General features: G+C 36.1%; 3 protein-coding genes across 5 annotated transcripts; 1 reads left to right on the top strand and 2 right to left on the bottom strand.

Annotated features, from left to right (window-relative positions):
• Window positions 1-567: 567 nt before the first annotated feature.
• On the bottom strand, window positions 568-3,017 carry BDCG_17529 (uncharacterized protein; the record flags this gene model as incomplete). Its single annotated transcript, XM_045426640.1, has 2 exons — window positions 2,212-3,017; window positions 568-2,103 (listed from the first exon to the last, which is right to left on the bottom strand). The coding sequence occupies exons 1-2, from the start codon at window positions 2,779-2,781 to the stop codon at window positions 568-570; spliced, it is 2,106 nt and encodes a 701-aa protein (XP_045282134.1). The 5' UTR covers window positions 2,782-3,017.
• Window positions 3,018-11,736: 8,719 nt separating this feature from the next.
• Window positions 11,737-15,052, top strand: BDCG_07415 (Gpr1 family protein; the record flags this gene model as incomplete). 3 transcript variants are annotated; one of them, XM_045423208.1, is made up of 4 exons in its annotated part: window positions 11,737-12,249; window positions 12,342-13,480; window positions 13,572-13,774; window positions 13,836-14,394. In XM_045423208.1, the coding sequence occupies exons 2-4, from the start codon at window positions 13,346-13,348 to the stop codon at window positions 14,392-14,394; spliced, it is 897 nt and encodes a 298-aa protein (XP_045282132.1). In that variant the 5' UTR covers window positions 11,737-12,249; window positions 12,342-13,345. The 3 variants fall into 3 exon arrangements, with proteins under 3 accessions (XP_045282132.1, XP_045278651.1, XP_045282133.1); XM_045423209.1 differs by lacking the exon at window positions 11,737-12,249 and having other exon boundaries at window positions 12,785-13,048; window positions 13,100-13,480; XM_045423210.1 differs by having other exon boundaries at window positions 12,342-13,774; window positions 13,836-15,052.
• Window positions 15,053-15,867: 815 nt separating this feature from the next.
• Window positions 15,868-16,370, bottom strand: BDCG_17528 (uncharacterized protein; the record flags this gene model as incomplete). Its single annotated transcript, XM_045426639.1, has 1 exon — window positions 15,868-16,370. Exon 1 carries the CDS (start codon window positions 16,285-16,287, stop codon window positions 15,868-15,870), a length of 420 nt encoding a protein of 139 aa, XP_045282131.1. The 5' UTR covers window positions 16,288-16,370.
• Window positions 16,371-19,919: the final 3,549 nt, after the last annotated feature.

Genomic DNA, 19,919 nt, shown 5'->3' with positions numbered 1-19,919 from the left:
CCATTACATGGTTTTAACATTAGATAGTAGTCTCATACTGTCTCAGTGAGACTTACTGTCTACTCTTATCACATTTTTCAAATGAGATCATGATTTCCACTTCTCAATTTAAATTATTTTTATTGCTTTAAATGACTTTAAATCTCATTTGAGCATTACCAAAAAGTGTTACTTTTTAAAAAATTAAAAATAGTCTAAAAAAAACCCTTAAAATGTCTAAAAATAGTAACTTTATGCCAAGAATGGGACTAAATGGGACCAAATAGAACCACTTTCTCATTTTTTTCAAGTCATGGTTCCATTTTAAGATCTGATATATAGTCACTTTACCTGTTTTTTGTGAAAGGTGTAAAGCTTGTGTGATTGAAAGGTTGCTAGCTTGTGGAAAGTTATATGGTGGAAGGATTAGTAAGCCAGATCATGTGACCTGACACCCCCACTCACCAGAGTAACTATACACGATGCTATATACAAAATTCGCCTTCAAATCAAGTACAGGTACAAAAAATGACTGGAAAATGTGTAGCAATGAAAAACCAGTCATGATATACATCATTTTTTATCCCTCTATCCCTCTATCTTCTTTATATTCTCTTTCCAATGTGTATATTTCAAACGGTTGACCTCTTTAACACGGGCCTTGTAATAATACTTCCATTCCATGGAAGCTTTGGCGCGCGTGAGGTTTTTCGGGATCGGAAGTGCAGCGATCTCGGGATCGGTGGGTAGGTCTTCAAGACTGTCCCCCACTGAAGATTCCCCCACTGTTGATTCCCTCACTATAGTGATATCCCTTGTAGATGTCGGAGGATCATCAGATTCAACTGTGGGTTCCGGGGAGTTCAGTGTATTCTGCACTAAAAGGGTAGGTATTCTCGCGGAGATATCATAGTCAATCCACCAATTATTAGTGGGTATGAGAAATAATGGACACTCAGGTCGAATTTCCTCATCAATGAATAGATTATCAATTGATGGATCAGGAATTGCTGCAGTCTCTTGACGGGCCGCAGTGGGTAGGCCTGGTGTCGCCGAAGGAATCGCCGCAGCCGCTTTACGGGCCGCGTTGGGTAGGACCTTCGGGTTGTGTGGAGTAGTCGGTATCGATGGATCGGCAAGACGGAGGTCCTCCTGGAAGATGACGTCTTTTGATATGTATAAACGCCCGTTGGAGGGATCCTTGTGGGGTTCCATGAAACAGGCTGGCACATTGATAACCTCTGCGAGGTTTGTCATCTGATAGGTGTCTGATCCATCTGTAATGGATAGTTGGGTTCCACCCTCACTATTGTTCTTTTCCTTCTTTTCTTTGAATTCCTTTATCCTCGCAGCGTTGTAGATCCTCCAATTATCTGGAGCACTGTCTGGATTGGCCAACCAACAGTTGCCAAAGTGAGATCTCTCGCATTCAGGACATGTAGGTGGATTTCCCGATCCCCGATGGTTTCGGGAGCCCCCTTGTGTACTACCATGACCACGTCCAGTACGGCCTCCACGGGCCGCATTCGATGTATTGTTGCTGGTAGTCGGTGTGGCTGTTGTAGCTGTTGTAGCTGTTGTAGCTGTTGTAGCTGTTGTAGCTGAGTTGGCCGCAGAATCTATATTCTGCAGGTTCTTTTTATCTTTTGGAGGATCAAGCTGTGAACAGATTTCCTCCATGAGAAGATCAACATCCAATATCACAGCTGTGGATTTGGAATCCTGTATCTCCTCTATCTTCTTCTGAACGTAATTCCTCCAATTGTTGGGTAGAACTGAGTAGAAGGTATCAAATATCCACGCCTCTGGGGGGGAAGCATTCAACATCTCCAATTTTGTGATGGTGGACCGGAACTTATCAAAGAATGTGTGTAGATTGGTGACCTGTGTGCCATCAAGAGACATGAATTCCAGAACTGCCTCACGGTGTAACTGTGTTTTGGGGACAGAGTATTCCTGTTCAATTGCATTCCATAGAGTATAAGCGATCTGATTTTCATCATACTTGGAGAAATGTGGTCTGACACCTGCACCCAAGGAGTTTGAGATGAATGTGTAGAGCCACCGGTTTCTGGTGTCCCAGAATGGTGCCCATTCATCATCTCTTTGTAGAGGGTTCTGGGTCTGTTGTTTCTCTATCATATACCAGCACTGTGCATCAACCAGTTTCGATTTCATGAAGATGCTTCATGTGGTGTAATTGGATGTGTCAGTCAGACTGTTTGGTCTCACAGTATTCTTGACATCTTCCTTGAATTGGGAGATTGCCTTGCCAACACAGCTATCCGGTTCATAAAGGTTGAATTCCAACCTTTCACCGAGATTAGGATTCCATGTGGCTGTTGATGTGGTGGCAGGATGATTGTTGACATCCTGAGGTCGATCTGTAGAGGATCTCTGTTGATGGAGTTTTTCCAGTTGTAGTTCGAGTTCTAAGACTCTTTGCTTCCCCTTGTCCATCTCAAGCATCATCTTGAGATGCTCCATCTGTTGGTCTGATATTGCCTCGCCCGAATGGTAGACACCTGGGTGTCCATTATTCTCATCAAGAGAACCAGCATCAAGCTGTTGAGTAGATCGGGGGGCCGGCCTGACCGTGTCAGGAGCTGTATTCAAACCAGCTTCGAATCGAGAGGGTGTTGCGGGGTGTTCTTCAATGGAGCTTTCAAAGGCTCCAGGAGGATGTCCACTGGCAGAGCGTGAGTGTGAAGAATCATCATCATCATCAACTGCAACTGATCCAGTGGAAAGGACGCGAGATCGCGAACGTGTATGTGGGCGAGATCGTATTGAATCCGCCATCTTGATATTCGTTTATTGGATCCTTGCCAATATCGTTCTCTTTTTCTTGCTTTTTTGCAAATGTGGTGTGTTTTCTGCAAGCCTCTTTTTTAAGCGAGCAGTAGTATTATTGATCATCAAGATCTCAAATGCATCAATACTGATAGAATAAGATGATTTTAACTCCTGATGGGCGTATCGAATGAAGCAGTAGTTCAAATAGATTATATTGACAAGGAATCCCGAATTGGCAGCGATTTTTTTGCGCAAAACGGGTCTCATAACCTGTGAAAGGTGTAAAGCTTGTGTGATTGAAAGGTTGCTAGCTTGTGAAAAGTTATATGGTGGAAGGATTAGTAAGCCAGATCACGTGACCTGACATTTTTTTGATAGCCAGTCCCAGCGGGATTCACGCCAAGAAATGTATGGGACCAGACCAAATGGGACCAAATGTGAAATTCATGGTCCCGGCGGCCAGTCTATGCTGAATACAATCTTTTATATCATAATTTTGATATCTACAGTTGAAGCAAACTTGATACTCACAATATCAAGATTTTCACTTAGAGAATTTCTTTTTTAGAGAATTCAGTGCTTTAGTGATAACATTCAGATCTAGATTCATTACATTCAGATATATAACTTGTGTTATAGAAGTCTGATTACTTATTCTTCACTGAGATATACTTAATTACAGTATTTTCTGTTATAATTAACTCACTTGTTTCTGTATAATAAGAATATTGTATGCTTTCTTCACTGTGTCTAACTATAAGATTAAGCATTTTCATTCTACTCTTAACTCAGATATAAGATTATAAATGAAGATCTATAAATAGAAAGATATTAAAAGCTCTTCATTTAATACAAGATAATGTAAGCTGAAGTGTGTAAAGTATGATATAAGATTACTCACTTATCTACACTCAGTGAAGTGTTTGTAACACTTATCTTATATATTCACTTTCTCAAAGTTATACAAGATTCATTTGAAAAACTTATTTCATATTTATGAGAATGAATATCTCTTCAGATCTGTAAGATTTATCTTTTCATCAGTCATTTATAATGACTTTACTTTTTCACATAGAAACATAGCAGATCTTAAGACTTATTAAAATTCTGTTAACTGTCTGTCTGTGAGTTCATATTTAATCTGATAATATAATTACATCTGACTTAGTCAGGTGATTGCAGCATTATTTTTTCAGTTGTTATTAAAGCTTAATAACTCTGACAGATCTTCTAACTTGATGTATTTCATGCTCAGATTCTCATTCTACACAGCAGTCTCTGATAATATGTATACTTCTGAAGAGATTGTGAATAATTATAGTGAGATCTTCAGATTCAGTGTAGTTATCTATCTGTGTAAATATTCAATCTTCTACTACAGATCTAAGATCTGATTTTCTCTATTCTTATTAATAATGATGATTGCATCAGTGAAGCTCTTTATAGTAAATACTTAATCTGCAGTGAATGTCAATTGTTGTTTGACTTTCATCTCAGTCTGTCACTATGTACACAAGATCTCAATCTTATTTAGAATTCTTGTACATGTACAGAGCTTTGATTTCAGTTTGATAATCTCAGTTACTTTTCTTACTACTTTGAGTAAACTCTCTGAGAGGTTCTGTATATCTTTCAGTTCAGGTAGCAGAAAAGAGTGTTGTTTGTATCAGTTAGAGAAGGTATTCATTTCAGTGATTTTCTTGTTAATTCTATGATGTCTATTGTTATATCACTATATCACTGTATCACTATATTGTTATATGATTTCTGTTATCATTGTACAACTCCGGTGATGGCCACCTCTCTTCTTTTTATTTCTTTAGGTGAAGAGCAGTCTTCTTTGAATCTGGTTCACTGCTCTCATTCTTTTTCTCACATCTCATTCATTCACATATGTAGCATTCACCTGAGTGTGGAGTTTTCCCTCAATAAGTGAAATAATATCAATTGAATGCTCTTCTGCTCACTGCTCTTTATACACTATCTTTTGAGACATTCTAGAATCACACTGACATGATAACTATAAATCACTTTATAGACAGAATTATCACACTCTGAAGAAGTCTGTACTTCTTATCAGTTTTTAGACATGCTATCAGATGTGATTCAAAGGTTGCTTAAGTCAGTGTACAATTACAGGCATACACCGGCTTCTTATATATGGTAATATTATATGCTAAATTAATTAGCAGCCGCTATGGCCCCTTTACACTTGTACGTGTACGCTAGTAGTTCGGAAGCGGCCGCGTTATTATTCAACAGTTGTACATTCTTTCGAACCACAAGTTAATATACTATATAAGATTATCAAGAGTTCAGAAGTTGTCAGAAGTTATTAGAAGTTATTAGAAGTTATCAGAAGTTATCAGAAGTTGTTAAAAATTACTGAAAAATATACTCAGTACTTTGATTAGAGTCTCTGATAACTGAATAGATATTTTAATAACATGATCAAGATATTGAATAACTAGATATAATTATGATTGAAAAATTAGTAAATTATTCTTATATTTAAAATCATAGTAGCAGTTTTCACTGTAATACTTTATACTTAGAATATATATATTTTCAGATAAAAATTACATTAATTAATAGAAAATTGAAAAATTAACTCTTTAAGATGATAGAGAAATAATTTATAAGTGATATTATACAGTAATTCTATCTTAAATATTATAATTAAAGTAAATTATTTCTGTGTTACTAATAAATAGAAACTATTTTTTCTTAGATACTCTGTGAAGAGTAGACTGATTATTTGACTTTGTCTGAGAGACTGAGACTAGAATCAGAATATTTAATAATCTTATTATTAATTTAACTGATCTCATTACATGATTTTAACATTAAATAGTAGTCTTATACTATCTTAGTAAATCTTACTATCTACTCTTATCATATTTTTTAAATAAGATCATGATTTTCACTTCTCAATTTAAATTATTTTTATTGCTTTCAATAACTTTAAATCTTATTTAAGTATTATTAAAAAGTATTACTTTTTAAAAAATTAAAAATAGTCTAAAAAAAACCTTAAAATATCTAAAAATAGTAACTTTATATCAAGAATAACTTATGACATTAAATAAGATTAAATGAGATCACTTTCTTATTTTTTCTAAGTCATGATTTTATTTTAAGATCTGATATATAGTTACTTTGTATGTTTTTTTAATAATTAGTCTCAGCAGAATTCATGCTAAGAAATGTGTGAAATCGGATTAAATGAAATTAAATGTGAAATTCATAATTCTAATGATCAGTCTAATGAAGAGTTTGCTGAGAATATTTTATTTAGATTTAGTGTAAGCTCCGTAACAGTTGATTGACTCAGATATTCGCAGAACTTGGCAGAAAGTAGCAGTAGTTCGGATTGAGTTATATCGGAGTGAAGTGGCTGAGTTTACTGAGATAAAGTGAGGTTAAGTTTTCTACTTTCTGAGTTTTCTACTTCCTGAGTTTTCTGTCATACACTATGAACATCATCAACATTGTATTAACTTACTACTATTTCTCTTATTATCAGCTTACTACAATACTTGTCTAATACTCATTAATACTAGCTCTCTTAGCTCGCATATTTGTTTTACTATAAATACCTCTATCTTTTGTATGGAATTAGATATAATAGATAGTGTATGAATAATATAAGAAGCAGATCTTAATACACATAATATTCATATGTTTTCAACTGTCAGAAAAAAGAGGTTATACACTACTGAACGTCATTAACATTATATTACTACAATATTTCTCATTATTATCAGCTTACTACAATGCTTGTCTAATACTCGCCTATGCTAGCTCTCTTGACTCGTATATATATTTTACTATAAATAGCTCTATCTTTTGTATGAAATAGATATATGAAATAGTGTATGAATAATATAACAAGCAGATCTTAATACATATAAGATTCATATATCTTCAATATATTCATTCATGACACTTAATTTAATAGTTATGAGCCCGGTAAGCAGCATCTGAAGAGAAGCATAATTAGACTGACTGTGTGACCGTGTCTGAGACCAGGACTAGATTTTTTGATAGTCTCATTATCAATTTGACTGATCTTATTACACAGTTTTAACATTAGATAGTGATTTCATACTGTTTCAGTGAGACTTACTGTCAACTCTTGTCACATTTTCCAAATAAGATCATGATTTCCACTTCTCAATTTAAATTATTTTTATTTCTTTAAATGACTTTAAATCTTATTTGAGCATTATTAAAAAGCATTACTTTTTAAAAAATTAAAAATAGTCTAACAAAAACCTTAAAATGTCTAAAAATAGTAACTTTATACTAAGAATGAGACTAAATGGGATCAAATGAAACCACTTTCTCATTTTTTTCAAGTCATGATTTCATTTTAAGATCTGAAATATAGTCACTTTACATGTTTTTTTAATAGTCAGTCCTAGCAGAATTCACGCAAAGAAATGTATGAAATCAGATCAAATGAAATCAAATGTGAAATTCATGATTCTGGCGGCCAGTCTAAGCACAATACACTGATCTCAATTCTCATTCAAACTGATAACTATTATTTGAACTGAGATGATTGATTCTTATTTGTATACAGTCTGATCTACTTGACTGTTATACACTGAATTCTGATAAGTAGCATCTGAAGAGAAGTATGATACATTAATCTCAATTCTTATTTGAATTGATAACTATTATTTGAACTGAGATGATTGATCACTGATGTCAATTTTCATTTAAACTGATAACTATTATTTGAACTGAGATGATAGATTCTCACTTATATACATTCTGATATACTTGACTGTTATACACTCTGAATTCTGATCATATTCTCAAATACTTGAATCAATTTCTCAATTCATTCAATATAACTGATATAACAGACAAGACAATGTCTAGTGCAACTGTACATCTTAATGTTTCTGAAGATTGAAAAGTTTAATACAAGTATATGCTAGAAGTACAATATGCAAAGAACAAGAAGATATCAGACTTTATTAATCTTGATAAATCTGATATCTTCTCTGAACTAGAAGAATCTCTGAAACCTGAGTATTCAGAAGAATTCATCACAGAGGCTAAGATAGCATATAATATCAAGATCACTTTGTGAAAAATCAAATATATAAAATATGAGAAATTGAATGAAGATATGATAAAGATATAAGATATTATATAATGAACAGTGAATGTCACAGAGCGATAATATATATACAGTGAGAATGATAATATGAAGAAGATTATTCATTTATTAAGAGATCATCTCTTATTCATGACTGCAGACTATCAAGATAATGTGAGAATCTGATATTATAATCTCTGCAAAGCACTGAAAAACAGAGATATAGAGAAGTGATTAAATAACTGATCACTTATTAAAGATAATATCAAAGAGATAAATAGCACTGAATAGTTTATGTTGAAGAAAGACTTCTTAAATATAAATCTAGCTATTAATACAGATTATATACAAGCATAAGCTAAGAATGTCTGATATAATAAAGAAAGATGTCATATTATTAATAGAGTTAGTTAAGAACTTCAAAAAATGATATAGAGAAATGAGTATTCTTAAAGAAGATAAACCTATAAACTTTGCTACTCTTAATGAAAGATCTCAGTAATTCTCATTACTAGTAACATTCAGAAACTGCATCTGCAGAGCCTGTCACTAATACACTCACTACTACTATCTCAATTCATCAAGAAAGTCATCTGAATGCCTCAGTGACTGAATGATTAATGCGGCCACTCAGTAGCGCCTTGGCGTGGGAAATCAAGGCATGTGGGTTCGAAACCTGCAGGGAATATATTAAATTCAGCACTCAAGCATCTCAGATTTCTAATAAATAACAGAAGTGTATAAATCACTTCAATAAATCACTCTATATTTCTGAGCTGAGAAGTTATTATTAGACTGACCGCCGGGACCATGAATTTCATATTTGATTTTATTTAGTCTGGTCTCATACATTTCTTGACATGAATCTCACTGGGACTAGTTATCAAAAAAACATGTAAAGTGACTATATATCAGATCTTAAAATGAAATCATGACTTGAAAAAAATAAGAAAGTGGTTTCATTTGATCTTATTTAGTCTCATTCTTGATATAAAGTTACTATTTTTAGACATTTTAAGGTTTTTTTTAGACTATTTTTAATTTTTTAAAAAGTAACACTTTTTGATAATGCTCAAATGAGATTTAAAGTCATTTAAAGCAATAAAAATAATTTAAATTGAGAAGTGAAAATCATGATCTCATTTGAAAAATGTGATAAGAGTAGACAGTAAGTCTTACTGAGACAGTATGAAACTACTATCTAATGTTAAAACTGTGTAATGAGATCAGTTGAATTGATAATGAGACTATTAACAAATCTGGTCCTGATCTCAGACACGGTCACACAGTCAGTCTAGTTATTATCATATGTATCTAATTGTCACTTCTTTGTATTTTTCTATGTTCTTATTATCTTGACATGATCTTAACACCTGTAGTTTCTTCTGTATAATTAACACTTAATCTGTATTTAACATCACACAAGAACTCATCATAAGCTTCGCTTGTATATAAGTATAATGAAAGAATAATACTAATAATAATAATAATAATAAGTCATCTGAATGAACGGAAAACAGGAAGAAGAGAACTCAGATTAATCAAGCTCTTAAGAATCAAGAATTAAAGAGACGTGTTGATCATGCAATATTTAGAGATTTATTCATAAATATAAATATAATAGATAAAGCAGTTCTAGAAGAAATGATTCTGAAGTAATCAGATTCTCAATCTATTATTTCTTAATCTATTGATTATCAATCTATTAATCAGCAGATTTAAAAAATATCAATGAACTCTTTAAATTTACACTTCTACCTCTGAAACTCCTGAATCTTTGATACAGGCACAGAATAGTATATATACAATAATTGAACACATTTTCTATTCTTTACTTCTGTGAACACAGAAGTTTATACAGGTGATTTCAGCACTAAAGTTGAAGATTATGAAACTGTTAAAACAATCATGATAAATGAAGCAGAAAAGCAGTTCAATATCAATCTCATCAACATGGCTTATATTCTAAATTTTCATACAAATATCATTACATGAAAACTGTGTTTTTATATAGCAGGCATCTATTATGATGAAAAAGACTTCAGATTGTGAAAACATGCAGATAATACAATCTTTGCATATGTTAAAGTATTTGAGAGATTGCTAGTTACAGAATTTAATAGTGAAACAGCTGTTTATTCAACTATATTGGAAAAATTCACTACTGAAGCTGATACAGCTATCACATCTCACACTTCTAATATTACTATATCTGAAAAAATGATATCTTCAAATTCTTCAACTTCTACAAAACCTTCTTTCAACCTGTTAATACACACTTCTATAAAATCTTCTCAAAAGCCTAAGATCTCTGTAGCTACACAGTCTACATGGCATAAGAGATTAGAACATTCTTCAAAAATCGCCATTCAAAAGCTTGCAAATGATGCAACTGGCATTCAAATCACTCATCTAGAAGCCACTGTGGACAAGCTTACCACCGAGCTTTGCAAACCCTGTCATCTATCTAATGCGGAAAATCAAATATCTAGACATCTCCACATTAGATCTCATACATCGAATCCAGCACCTGAACCTATACCAGAGCCAGCAGGCTCTAATGTTGATACAGGTTCTAATGTTGACATTAATCCTCATTCAGCTGCGATAGATAATTGTACACAGAACAGCAATGTTGATATTAATACTCATCCAGCTGCGATAGATAATTGTACACGGAACAGCAATGTTGATATTAATACACATCCAGCTGTGATAGATAATCATACACGAGTCTGAAATCACAGAGCTGCCCATCTTATGACAGTTGCAAATGTCAAAGTCAATCCTTTTCAAATGATCAATGATGCATTCTCTTATTCTCATTCACACACAGACTTCTACAAGTCTCAAAATTTATTTCCTAATACTGTTTTTACTGTTATCAACAATACATCTACCTCAACAGCATTCATACCAACTTCAAGATTCATAGATCTCAACTGCCAGATTCATTGAATCACTGAACAGATGTTGAAAAACACCCACATCACGAAGAATCTGAGAACACTAGGCTTGATCTCTATGCCGGAGGATTGCTGCCTCTTCTCAAATGATTGATTAATTGTCTTCTTCTATGTGAATGATATTGTCATCCTATCCCGATGAGAGGATTCAGATGAGAGATATCAATCTGAGAATGTGTTCAATTCAGTGATATTACAGTTGATTGGGTGTCTACAGCTCAGATGACAGTGGATGGCTTCACTAAGGCTCTGCCATGCCAGAAACATGTGGAATTCATCAAGATGCTAGGCCTAGTTGATATATCAGATATCATCAAGGCGTAAAGCAGAATAATGGTATAAATGATCTGTCTTGATGTAATCTCTAAAGATTCATCTACACTTCTTTTTGATTATAGTCTATCTTGATGTAATCTCTACAGATTCATCTACACTCTTTTTTGATTATTTCCATGCAGCTTCAATTACACTTTCTTTTACATGTTACATTCGCTGAAGGGGGTGTGTCAGGAAAAAGAGGTTATACACTACTAAACGCCACCAACATCGTATTACTACGGAGTACAATATTTCTCATCATTATCAGCTTACTACAACACTCATCTAATACTCACTTATGCTAGCTCTCTTGGCTTGCACATATATTTTACTATAAATAGCTCTATCTTTTGTATGAAATAGATAGGATAGTGCACGGATAATATAACAAGCAGATCTTGATACACATAAGATTCATATGTCTCCAACATATTCATCCGTGACACCCAATCCGACACCGACATATTCATCCGAGATACTCATTCCGACACGTGCAGAGCGGTGAGAGGATTGGTTAGTTGTCGTTTTCGGAGACTAATTTGGCGGCACGGGCGGAAAAGAAGCTTTTATGAGTGATGCTCTGATTGCACAAGAGCACGTCCCCCTTTCCTTGCTCTTGCCTCATCCTTCCTGTCCTCAAGTCCAGAATGGACTTCTACTTCTTTTTCTCCCTATCGCGACTACCTTCCTTTCCTCGGATGATACATATAATCGTTCGCATTTTCTCTTTCTTTCTTTTTTCTTTTGGATATGACTGTGCTTTCCATTTTTGTTGATTAGTATTTGATATGCCAAATTTTCGTTTGCGAGGGGCAATATGTTCATAAAGTGAAACTTTCTTGATTCTGCTCTTTCTTTCATCTCAAATATCACATGGGGCAATGCAGCTTCTGTTTCCGTACATGCTCTCCGTGCAGCTGCCCTTTGCCAACGCGCGGGTAGATTGCGATAAGATTGCGCAGAACATCACCAAAGCGACACGAAATCAACACGTTGCGTAACTTTTCAACTACATAGTTACATAGTATATAGGAAATAGTTGGTGGGGTCGCAAGGATATATATAATTGCGCCAGTAAGTCTACTCACCGAACTTCAATTCCATGGAACACTATTATATATCTATCTCTGCCTGGCCTAAGATCTCTTACCCTAAAACGACGGCAGAAGCGAGCTCGTCGTGCATGGAGAACTAGGTATATACAATTTTGACCCCGATGTCCGACAAATTCGGCAACTAGCCGCCCTCCAGGCCGCCGATGCATGCCCGATAATCCCACCCCAGCAGAGCCCCTGAAGGTCGAATTTACGCCTCCAACCTCAGCAAGCTTTTACTTTCACACAACAAGTGGTGGTGGTACACTTCAACTACCTTTTTATCCGGTTTCGTTCGAAAGCATTGTCCCCAAGCGAGGAATGCGGCACATTCATTCCCAGAAGTCGTTAAACCAAATGAGGTTAAGGCTCCGGTTATATAGAACTGTGTGTGCTCTTCAGAACCATGAGTCCACATGGACGTGAGACCAAAGCAGAATTGAATTTCGTTCGTTGGTGAACTGCAGCAGGGCTTTTACTAACGGGCTTCCATCCATTGGAGGTCGGACGATGGGAAACGACGCCACCGGACGGGAGGAGAGTTAGACTCTTCGGCTGCGATGGGGGTTCCATCGGGCCTATAAAAGTTAGTTAACTTAGTTGACTTAGCAAGGGAAAACGGTCGGCTTATGTCATCAGCCCTAGCCACATCCTCCCAATCGGGCAATTTTGACTCCATCGTGCGAAAAAATTGCTCCAGGAGTCAGGATAGTCGTTGGCCATGCTTTGTCTTCCCAGCGATCATGAATGCTCAATATCTGTCTCATTATCTGTCACAAGTACTGCCCCCAATCTTGATCAATAAAAGGTGTTTATTGAATTAGTCCAAGTGGTAGTTCCCAGGAGCGGCTCCGGTTGTTATGAACAAACCAAGGATCTAGCCAACTTTGACGCTGGCCTGTCAAAATTCCAGATGCATGAACCGCTGCTTGAAAGGCCAAGGCATTAAATTAAATCTCTAGAACCCAGTATCCGATAATATCGTTCAAACTTTGCCGAGTACCCAACCTAGCTGAATTCACTGCCAGGAGGAACTAATAGTTATCAAGGAGCAGGGGCTAGTTGAAAAGCCAGACATGATTTCTTCGTATGGGCAATTGTCGATGTCCAAGAACTTGGGTCGACCGCCAAAATCCTCGACTATTGCCGGACCCCTCTCAATAGAATTTGGCATTTCCCTGGTTTTCGGGTTTGCTACCCACGATAAAAAGGTACCGAAGCCCTGCTTTCATAGAATAGAATTTTGATGCCAGAACCTAACTTTTCTCGCACCCTTCGTTCAAATTACAACAATACATTAAGATGTCAGACAAACAACTCAGCGGCTCAACAGAAGGGGCCTCCTATGAGGACACGAAAGGAGGCACCATTCATCAATCCCATCAAGGTTCCGCCTCCATAGTGCCCATTCTTGCGTATCGCAAGCCGGCGAATCCCATTCCTCTTGGGCTTCTCGGCTTCGCGACGACAACATTCGTTCTGTCGTTACACCAGTGCGGTGCTGGGTATGTGTTCTTAAGATTCTATATTACACTGCTGCTTCAGCTTTGCTGACTATATTTCCAGCCTTCCAGACTCTAATCCCTTGGGACGTGTCGGCCCTGACGCAGCGGTTTTTGGTTTAGCATTCTTCTTCGGTGGCATGTCACAGATCATTGCTGGTATCATGGCATTCACTACCGGTAATACATACGGCACTACAGTCCATATCTCGTACGGGAGTTTTTGGCTTAGCTATACGATGTTTCTGATTCCTTCCCTCGGTATCAAGGATGCATATGCAGGCGACCAGCGCGCTTTTAGCTTTGCGCTGGGGATTTACCTGGTCTTTTGGTGTTTGCTGACCTTAATGTTCCTTGTCGCCTCATTGAGGACGAATTACGCGACCCTCGGTGTCTTTGGCCTGCTTGTGCCTGCCTTCTTTTTCCTCGCGCTTGCAAATTTCCTCCGGACTACCCATATGGACCATGCTATTCGGTTGAACAAGACTGGAGGCGTATTTTCATTTTTGTGCGCCTTTGTCGCCTTCTATGCAGGTGCTGCTGGTTTAATGGCGCCGGAAACAACATTCGTGCACTTGCCGTTGGGCGAAATGGCACGTCCCGACGAAAGTTCTGTCGCATAATACGATATGATCTCGCCTCTTGAAGCTTGTACGAGAACAGAGAAGACGGCCTCCAATTTTGATGATATCGATTTTAGGACAATAGCACCTGCAAATTCTGAACACCAACAAGGCGAGAACGAAAACCTAAGCTCTTCGCCTAATTCCGACAAACTTGCGCCAATGGTCTTGGACTAGATTGTCAATGGTGGGACGCTTTGTTGCTTGGTCGTGTCGTTTGCAGAGTTTCCTCGAGTATCCCTTTTAATGTGCTGGCTTTTAATCACTTCCCATCTGGTTATCCCAACTTTCTTTACAAGGCTAGGATACGGCCGCTTTGAGCTTCCCCGTTTTAATTCTCATTTCTGCAACGTAATAATACGTACCCCTTTACTTTCTGCGCTCCCTCGGCGAACTCCGTTGTTTTGTAATTTATGGTTTAATTTTCAAAGCAGTATTCACAAGACCTAATCTAATACATATGTACATGTACATACATAATACTGAAACCACACCTCCGACTCAACTAATATGTGGTAAAACACCTGCACAATGCAGGCGAGCAGGCTCGTTGTATGCAGTTTTAGTCCCAGTCAAACTCAATGATTAACCGTGCCATGCTTACTCACTCTCTGTAGTGAGTGTGCCACAGTGTATGGAAAACCACACTGTAAAGAAAATATTTTGAATATAGTAATCTTCAAAAATTAATTAATAATTACCATCACATCTATCTATAACATAAAGATTATCTATATACTCATTAGAAGATGTAGAATTCACTGTAAGTTGAGATTCTATAGAATTATCTTATTATGGTTAAGTGACTGTAGATTTTGTACATTTGATTTCAATCAATTGAAGAGTCTTATTAAACATCTTTTTCATCTCATCTGCTCTACAGATTGCAATCTTGCAATTAACATTCTTAATAGTGAGAACTTCATCTACTTGCATCTATCTGTGAAAGAATTTGACAATCTGACATCTATTTGTTTGATAATGATCTGCAAGTTCATTCTCACAGTGTGTGTTCAATTTCATCTAAATCATGCTATTCTTGAAGATCTTGTTCAACTGTCTTGTCAAATCAGGTGTAAGAATATTCTTCATATCTTCTAAGGTCTTGACTGCTGTATTGATTTGATGATATAGTTTTGCAATCATCTCTGAAGAGATTAATTGTGAGAAGACAGTTGACAGTTAATCTGCAGATAACAGAGTAAAGTGATTACATAGATTATCATCATTATCATTATATGTTGAGATCTGAGACATCATCAATGATAAGAGGTCTCAATTAATTAAGAATTATATCATAATTAACTGAATACATTTCATAATCAGTAAAGTCAGCTCTCTCAGTATCAGATTTAAATGCTTACAGTTAGATACTCTTCAGATTAGCAAGAAATTATCTATTATTATACTACTCATATCTGTAGTAAGCAGTCTCATTAACTGCCTTTATATGATAATGCTTATACTCAAACTTCAGCGGTTTAACAACCGCTCCACCACGAACTCGCTCGATTTTTCGAATAAGAACCCGCCGATAGATCCATCGAAAAGCCCTCGATCATACGAGCATTTTGACCCCATCGCCGACCGCATACCCCGTGTGGTGGTGGAGTTATCCAGCCAAACGTGAACCGGACGTTGTTCGAAGCTCCTGTGTGGGATTATCCCCCGTTCTCCCCTACCACACCACAACCCCGGGCCAGAGTGCCATACAAATTGTAAGGTGAAGTGACCTAGCCATATGCACCAATCTTCTCGATTTTGGAAGACCCCCGACCTGTAGTTGTGGAGATATCCGAGGAGCGACCTCCGCGAAAACCCTGTCCATCTTTGATGTTCCAAAACACCAACGCCAAGTCTCACCCTCGTACCGCCCTTCCCAATCTGGCCCATCCCCGGCAGAAAAATACAAAAAGATACCTCGGCGATAATATCAAGCACATAATCAACAGACTCTTCTGAAGTGCAACCTCCACGGTCCGCCGCCAGTGTATCTAGACTTCAACACCAAGTCTCACCCCTGTACTACCCCTCTCAATCTGGCCCATCCCCAGCAGAACGATACAAAAAGATACCTCGGCAACAGTATTCAATACATAATCAGTGGACAACGAGTCAACAGCACACCAACAACTATAAAATCAGTATACCTCAAGGTCTGACTGAGCCTTTGATCCCTGCACAGTGAGATATATTAAATCTAGTTTTAATATCTCAATATTCAATAGATTCTGCAAGGGATTGAGAACAGCAACACTAGGTTCCTATTGAATTTGAGAATTAACTCTATATTGATATAATCATTGACAAAGTCTTCTATTTTGAGATATAAATAACCAGTTCCTCTACATCCCGCTGGCAATATTTATATTATCATATAGAAACAGACTTATATTCTCTATAATATCAAGACTCTGAAGAGGGAAAGTCTTGGTAGAAGGTATACAGTAGTGCATATCTTAGCAGTTTCTATCTCATTCTTCTGCAGCAGTTAATGCAAAAAAAAAAAAGATCTTAGAAATAGTTTTTTACTTCTCTTGAAAAAGTAAGGTGTTTTTCTCTGGGTTTTACACAATATTCTTACAAAGAATTAAAAACAGAGTTGTTTTCTGTCATAATTTCATATTCTTTTAAGTAAGAATTACTATTTCAGTGGCTGAAGAGCTTTCATTAATACTTAATTCTTTTTTACACTCTTTATTAACTGATTTGAGTTGCACACTTGTTGTGTGAGAAGAATTGAATGATTTAGAATAAAATTAAATAGTTTTAATCAATTTCTCTGCAAAAAATTGATTTATTTTTTGTCAGTTTTTCTCTCAAAAACTGTCATATCATCTGATTTATTATCAATTGATATCATACTTTTCCTCACTGTATCCCAAGAAAGAGATTGTAAAGATTTTATTGATTTATCTTAAAAATCAATTTTAGTTTATTAGATTCTCTTTAAAAATCTAACCTAGTTACTGAACTAGTGTGAAAAAAATCAGGTGTTTTATACACAAAAGTCTTTTATTCTTCTTTTGAAACAGTCTGACCAACTTTTCAATTGAAAACAGACTTAGAAATATCTCAATTGAAACAGTCTGATCAACTTTTCATTGAGTGAAAACAATGAGTTCAAAAATACACTCAGTTGATGTGGAAAAAGATGCTTTCTCAAATGCTATTCCTGAGATTGAAATTCTGAAGAGAAGAAAGAAAGAAGAAATAGAGAAACAACAAGTTCTTGAAATACAGGAACTTGAAAAAGCAAGCAAGATTCTTGAAAAGCAGTGTCTGAGTGAGATGAATGAAGAAGTTCTGTTAATTCTTCATGCTCAGGCCAGACAACTACAGAAGGTGATCAAGTTCAAACTTGGAATCTCAAACACAGTTCAAAAAACCTTGAAAATTCCTAGTACAATCACTGACTCTTCATCTTACTCTTCTTCTTCCTTTCTTCCTACTTCTTCTTCTTCTTTGAATTAGAAGAAAACATATGCTCAAGCAGCTGAATCTGCTGTCTCTAAACCTGCTGTCTCAAAACCTGCTCAAAATCCTGAGAAAACTGAGAAGAATACTGCTCATGCCTCTATTCATAGAAAAGTGAAAAAGAAAATGCAAAAAGAGAAAAACTTTCAAATCTCTAGAAATAGAAGACTCATTCTCAAAGTGTCAAACCAGGACATTCTGCAAAGAAATAAGCTAAACTCAAATCTCATTTTCAGAATCAGAAATGAAATTAATCAGCAGTTCTTTTCTCAGTTGATAACTGATATTGAAGTTCAAAAACCAGTTATAGCTTCAATTGAGCTATCATTCTTTAGAAACTCTATTATTCTGACTACAATGCCTGAATTCAGTGCTGAATTCCTTATTCAGAATGAGAATCTCTGAAAGTCAGCAGTAGAATTATTGCTAAACACAACAATTCTATCTGAAAGAGATGAAAAGTGAGACAAATTCATTCTTCATGATATTCCAGTTGAAATTTTTGACTGTGAAGAAGAAATGCTACTTCTCAAAAATGAATTGAAAGAATACAACTCCATTCAACTGAGAAAGAAGCCTGTATGACTAAATTCAATTGAGTTCAGACAAAGCAGAAGAAATGCCTCTGTTCTGTGATTCGGAAGAACGTACGACCGTCGGATAATAACGCGGCTGCTTCCGAACTACTAGCGTACGCGTACGCTTCCGAACTACTAGCGTACACGTACGAATGTCAAGGGGGGCCCTAGCGGCCACTAATTAATTTAGCATACGAGATTCAATATATAAGAAGCCGGCGTACGCCTGTAATTGTACACTGGCTTAAGCAACCTTTGAATCACATCTGGTAGCATGTCTAAAAACCAGTGAGAAGTGCAGGCTCCTCCAGGGCGTGATAATTCTGTCTATGAAGTGATTCATAGTTATCATGCCAGTGTGGTTCTAGAATGTCTCAAAAGATAGTGTATGAAGAGCAGTGAGTGAAAGAGCATTCAATTGATGCTGCTTCACTTGTTGAGGGAAAACTCCACACCCAGACAAATGCCACATATGAGACGCGAATGAATGAGGTGTGAGAAAGAGAATGAGAGCAGTGAACCAGATTCAAAGAAGTTCACTTCCTACTCAAAAGAAGAATAAAAGAGAGAGTGATCATCACCAGAGTTGTACAATGATAACAGAGTGATATAGTGATATAATGATATAGTGATATAATGATACAGTGATATAGTGATATAATGATACAGTGATAATAATAGACATTGTACAATTAACAAGAAATCACTGAAATGAATATCTTCTCTAGCTGATATGAACAACATTCTTCTCTGCTATCTGAACTGAAAGATATGCAGAACCTCTCAGAGAGTTTACTTGAAGCAGTAAGAAAAGCAGCTGAGATCACTGAACTGGAATCAAAGCTCTGTATATGTATGAGAATTCTAAATGAGATCAAGGTCTTGTATACACAGTGACAGACTGAGGTGAAGATTAAACAACAATTGATATTTGCTACAGATCAAGCATTTACTATGAAGAGCTTTGCTGATGCAATCACTATCATCAATAAGAATAGAGAAAACCAGATCTTAGGCCTGCAGCAGGAGATCAAATGTTTACACAGATAGATAACTACACTGAATCTGAAGATCTTATCATGATTGTTCACAATCTCTTCAGAAGCATACACATCATCAGAGACTGCTGCACAGGATGAGAATCTGAGCATGAAATATATCAAGTCAGAAGATCTGTCAGAGCTATCAAGCTTCAATGATAACTGAAAAAATAATGCTGCAATCAGCTGACTAAGTCAGATATGATTATATTATTGAATTGAACATAAACTCACAGACAGACAGTCAACAGAATTTCAACAAGTCTTAAGATCTGTCACATTTCTATGTGAAAAAGTGAAGTCATTATAAATGACTGATGAAAAGATTAACCTTGCAGACTCAGAGCAATATTCATTTCCATGAACATGGAATGAGTTTTTCAAGTGAATCTTGCACAACTTTGAGAAAGTGAATATACAAGACAAGTGT

The sequence above is a fragment of the Blastomyces dermatitidis genome (assembly GCF_000003525.1).
Source record: "Blastomyces dermatitidis ER-3 genomic scaffold supercont1.8, whole genome shotgun sequence".
NCBI lineage: Eukaryota > Fungi > Ascomycota > Eurotiomycetes > Onygenales > Ajellomycetaceae > Blastomyces > Blastomyces dermatitidis.
Note: the sequence above shows the minus strand (reverse complement) of the source record. Positions and strands in the feature narration are given on the sequence as shown.